Genomic DNA, 4,751 nt, shown 5'->3' with positions numbered 1-4,751 from the left:
CTCTGGCCGTTGTAGTCATTTGGGAAGTGAACCAGCTGATAGAAGATCCATTTCTCTCTCTTCTCTGTAACTCTGCCTTTCAAATAAAAATAAGTAAATCTTAAAAAAAAAAAATGCCATCGAGGAAAGCCCTATCTTGGGGATGTGGGGATGGAAGGAGATCAGAGCTGTGTCTCACTGTAGGGCACAAAGTCAAGATCAATTCCATGGCTCATTGCAAAACCTGAGAAATGTAAATGAGCCTTTTGCCTTATACTGCTCCAGGCCCCTGACCTAAAGTTCCAGAGACAGGTGAACTGTGTATCTCTAACTCAGAGCCAGAAAAAGGACTAGGGAACTTCAAAAATTCTCCCAGATAAGTTTATCTTGGCGGCTCAAAACGCAAGTGGGGTTTTCACATAACAAGCATTTTCATCAACTGATTGAAAGAACCCTTCCCTCAGCCATCCCCGCTCCCCCCACTTCCCGCCCCAGCTCCAGCTCTGCAGGGCTCTGGCCATTTGCTGTAAGAATGAGGCCCCAGTCTGTCCTGGGGTCATTAGCTTGTGGTTATGGGTTAATGACCTCTTCCTTTCAGCTTTTCCCTCTCTGGCTAAAACAGAAAAAAAAAAAAAGCACTCAAAGGACAGCCTTGTCATGTGAATGGAAAAAGCATTTGACTTTAATGAACTAGAGAAATCATCCTTGATACACTGGGATGTATAGCAGGCTAAGGTGTGGTAGTCTCAGGAGCAGGTGGCCTGGGGGCTCTACCTTCACCTCAAGACCCTTTAGGAAAACTGCCTTAGGAAGGCTGTGGGGCGTTTCCGCTGCAGCCACGGTCCCAGTCTCCATTCTTTCAGATTCCTTCCTAACAAACCCAGCGCTTCTGCTCGCCCACAAGTGGCTGCAGGGCGCTGACCTTTCCCCCTTCCTCTCCTGACTTCTCAGTTCTGAAGCTTTGGGACTGGCTCCCGGTCTGCTGGGACGTGGGCTCCCATTCGGTTAGGGAGTGCCCTACTGCCCGGGTCCTCCCGTACCGGACAGGTACCTGAGAGGAGGGGGTGGGTCCCCCTATGTGATCTCTCCCTGAGTGCGACCCGGGATAACCCGGGATAACCCGGGGTGGAGTCTTGGCTGCAGCACTGGCGTCTCCTCTCAGAGCTCTCCAGTTCCCGTTGCCCCTTCAACGGTCCTGGAAGAAGGGAAACAGCTGGCGGAGAAGCCCGTGAATGTGCGCCACCCGGCTGCCCGCGGTGTTCTTCTCCCTGGCTCGTGTCGACGCCGCTTTCCTGCTTGTCCCCACAGCCGTGGCGCCCGCTGAGCTCAAGGTTCGTTTCAGCGTCCACGCAGTGGCGGTGCTGCTGCTGTTATTGTTGGCGTTGCCGCGCTCCCGGACGCTGGTCGTCTCCCAGTCCTCAGCCCCCGACAGCTCCCGCAGGTTCTGCGGCGCGTCGGGCCGCAGATAGTAGCACGCCCGGTGGCCGCTGTGGTCGCGGCGAGTGGGGTCAGCGCCTAGGGCTCCCACCAGTACCTTGATGACCATGTCGTGGCCCTGCAGGGCGGCCAGGTGGAGTGGCGTGAGCCCGCCGCTGCCGGCGGCGCTCACGTCGAGCCGCAGACCCCGGCGCTGGGCGAAGTCGTGCACCAGGATGATCTCCTCGTGGCGCCCGTGCTTGGCCAGCCAGTGCAGCACCGTGTAGCCTGAGATAGGGTCGCACCGCAGCAGCAGTCCCGGCTCAGCTTCCAGCAGCTCTTGCAGCACCTCAAAGCGACCCTCGGCGGCCGCCAGGATCCACGCGTGCTCCCGCGGCTCCAGGCACAGCCCGCTGCCTCCCGGGCCACTCGAGCTGCCGGGCCCTCCGGCGGCCGGATCCTCCGTGCGTTCTTCCGTCAGCCACCCGGCGGGAGCCGTCCCCTGAAGCCCCAGCAGTTCCCGCAACGCTCCCCGCCGGCGCGCGGAGCCGGTTCCGGAGAGCATCAGCGAGCCCTGTGAGGGGCACTCCCGGAGGGGGAGGCCGGCGGTGACGCTGCCCCTGTACCTGCCCAAGCTACCGGTGTCCACTCTCGAGCGGCGCAGCTGTGGAGTTCCCCGCAGGCTCTGTGCGAGAGAAGCCTTGGATGCGGGGTCCGGGGACCCCGGGGGTTGGGCCATGGTCTCGCAGCAGCCGCCACAGCTCTTCCAGCGTCTAGCGTTCGCAGCCCTGTCCCGGGCCCCACCGGGAGGGGAACTGGCGCTGGCGCTGGCACTGGAGAAGGAAGCGGCTTGAGCAATTGGGTTCCGAGGGAGGGAGTGAAGGAGAAGAGGGAGGAAGCGAGAGAGCTACGGAGGGCGCCGCAGGGCGGTGGGGGGCGTGGAGGGCTGGGAGCTGCCACCGAGCTACCAGGGCCAGCCCCGCTCCAGCTCCCGGGGTACCACCGCCTCTGCAGCTGACCGGTGTCAGGGGCGGCTCCGCCCGGAACGGCCAGGTGAGCGGCCAGCTCCGCCCCCTGCGCCAGGGGCGGGGCGCGCGGACCTGGGCGGGCGGCTGCCCTGGCAGCCTGGGTTTTAAGCATCCCCTTCGCTGCCCACGGGAAGGGGCTCTAGGGCGCCCCTCCCCGACGGGCTGACCTCAGCTTTACCCGAGGGGAGCTTGATCTTTGAACGCCTTGTGCCCTCACTCTCCGCCCCCCTTCTATGCCCTTCCCTCTTATCTCAGCAGGAATCTCCCTGCACTTTGTCCCCGAACCGCCTTACTCCAGTGCCTAGCCTTCACGCGTAGGCTGTTTGGCCGCCCCTTGTGACTCCGGCTCGGCTGCCCTGCCCTTTGCGTGGCCTTCATCCTCCCCGCAGCGGCTGCGCTCACGGAGGATTCCAGGGAAGAAACAAACCCAGGGCACCGGAGGTCCAGACAGAAGGTCTTCCAGGGAACAGAGACGGGGTAGTCCCTGCTGCCCAGAGACTACCCGTTCTTCTCCCAGCTCTCATTAACTTTCCCAGGTTGGCTTGAAGTGGCAGCTACAGGGGACGGGAAACCTGCGCGGCGGGAACACTGCTCTCTTCTGAAGGGCAGCCCCTTCTCTGATGTTGGGACTCGCAGCTTTCTATAAAACCGGAGCAAAACTCTCTTGCCTCCTGCTCTTCATCATGTTGGAGGAGTTCCGTCAGGGAGTAAGAGGGAGATTTTTGAGCCGGGGGGTGGGGGTGGGTGGGTAGGAAGTCAGGAGACTGTTACAGCAGCCCAGGCCAGAGAGAGAGTGGGGGCTGAGACCAAACCGCTGCACTCCTCTTGGCCCAGCAATGGCACCAGTGATGGAAGGTGACAGAGCCTTTCCTTCTTAGCTGTCAAATACTCGGCACCTGCCCTGAGTTGCTGGAGCTTTCCTCAAGGGCAGCTTATGTATTTGAAGTCTGTACCTGAACTGTTGCTGTGTTCTAGACACTGTGCCACATGCTCTCTACATGTGTGCACTTTCACAATACTCCCTGTGGCCCTAAGAGCTAGACAGCGCGACTGTCTCCACTTTGCCAAGAGCTTAGACCACTTGCCCAAGGTCACTCAGCAGGAAGTGTCAGAGCTGATCTGTTTGCCACCATAGTGCTTTTTTTTCCTCCCTGGCACAGACGGACTGGCCTTCAAGCCAGGCTTATCAACAGCAGCTCATTCACCCAAGTCCTAACTTCCAGCCAAGCGGAGCCTTTCTTTAACCTGTGCTCCTCCAGCAGGAGCTACCTGGCTCACAGCTTCTATCTTGGTGCCATTCTCCCTGTCTTTCAAGGGTGGCCTCGGTCCCCCCTTCCCTAGGCAGCCTCCATGGCTTAATCCCAAGCCTCTCTTGCTCAGACTCCTTTTGTAACCACCATAGGAGACCTTGTGCTACATTTCTTTCCGCCTGCTGTGACATGTTGCTCAAACTCCGACAATCCTAGCTTGTTTAACTCTGGCAGCCTGGAAAGCCACGATGCCATGTGTTGAGCAGGGGGCCACACAGCCACGTGCCTTGGTGCTCATTCTCCCTCTCCCTGCCACACATGGGATCTGCCAGATATGAAGAGCAGCTCATGTGTGCTTAGGCCCCATTCCTAAAGATAAAGAAGGTAGTGATTAAGTGATTTCTTCCTTGAGCTGCTTAGCCAAAGCCACCTGCTGGCCTTTGCTGGGTCCTCAGAGACCAAGCCCCAGGCCAGAGTAGGCCCCAAGCTTTCAGACTTTCATTTTCAAAATGAACCCAGACTGACAAGCAGCTACTTCCGTTGCTCTGGAAACTCCCCTCCAAAACCCCAAGTCTGTAAACACGAAACCACACACAGGCACACACACACTTCCACAATATGCAAACAGCTGCAGATATATGTATATTTTTATATCAAAGTACGAGCCTGGAGAACGCAGGATGGAAGAATGCTTGGATTATTAATTTTCCTTGTCATTAAGCAGGCAACCCCCTCCCCTATCAGCACTAATAATATCTGTGGTTCCAGTTCAAAGACTACAAAGGCGGCCACCTAACCAGCCTTCAGACCTATGACATACATGCACTTGCTTAACTCCATTACCTGAGACCAAAGCCACGGTGCCTACCTAGCAACTTGTTTCATCCCGGCTTAGCGAGTGCTTTCTATTGTGGGTCATGGGCTACACACAGGATTCCCCAGACCCATCCCCTTCAGTAGGAAGGGCTCTGGAATTTGATACCAGGAAGTGGTAAAGCACAGGGAAGTGGAAAGCACAGGGACTAGTACCAACCCAGTTACAACTATGATGCATCTGCTACCCCTCCAGAGGCCCTTG

At 57.9% G+C, this 4,751-nt stretch overlaps 1 protein-coding gene across 1 annotated transcript; it reads right to left on the bottom strand.

Moving 5' to 3' along the window:
* Positions 1-466: 466 nt before the first annotated feature.
* Positions 467-2,815, bottom strand: SOWAHD (sosondowah ankyrin repeat domain family member D). Its single transcript, XM_004587645.2, has one exon. It carries the CDS (start codon positions 2,132-2,134, stop codon positions 1,166-1,168), a length of 969 nt encoding a protein of 322 aa, XP_004587702.2. The 5' UTR covers positions 2,135-2,815; the 3' UTR covers positions 467-1,165.
* Positions 2,816-4,751: the final 1,936 nt, after the last annotated feature.

This window comes from Ochotona princeps, chromosome X (assembly GCF_030435755.1).
Source record: "Ochotona princeps isolate mOchPri1 chromosome X, mOchPri1.hap1, whole genome shotgun sequence".
In the NCBI taxonomy this organism is placed as follows: domain Eukaryota; kingdom Metazoa; phylum Chordata; class Mammalia; order Lagomorpha; family Ochotonidae; genus Ochotona; species Ochotona princeps.
This window is presented reverse-complemented; position numbering and strand designations above follow the sequence as displayed.

Coding starts and splice junctions, on each gene's coding strand:
- SOWAHD (XM_004587645.2), bottom strand. CDS start 2,134: ATGGCCCAACCCCCGGGGTCCCCGGACCCCGCATCCAAGGCTTCTCTC.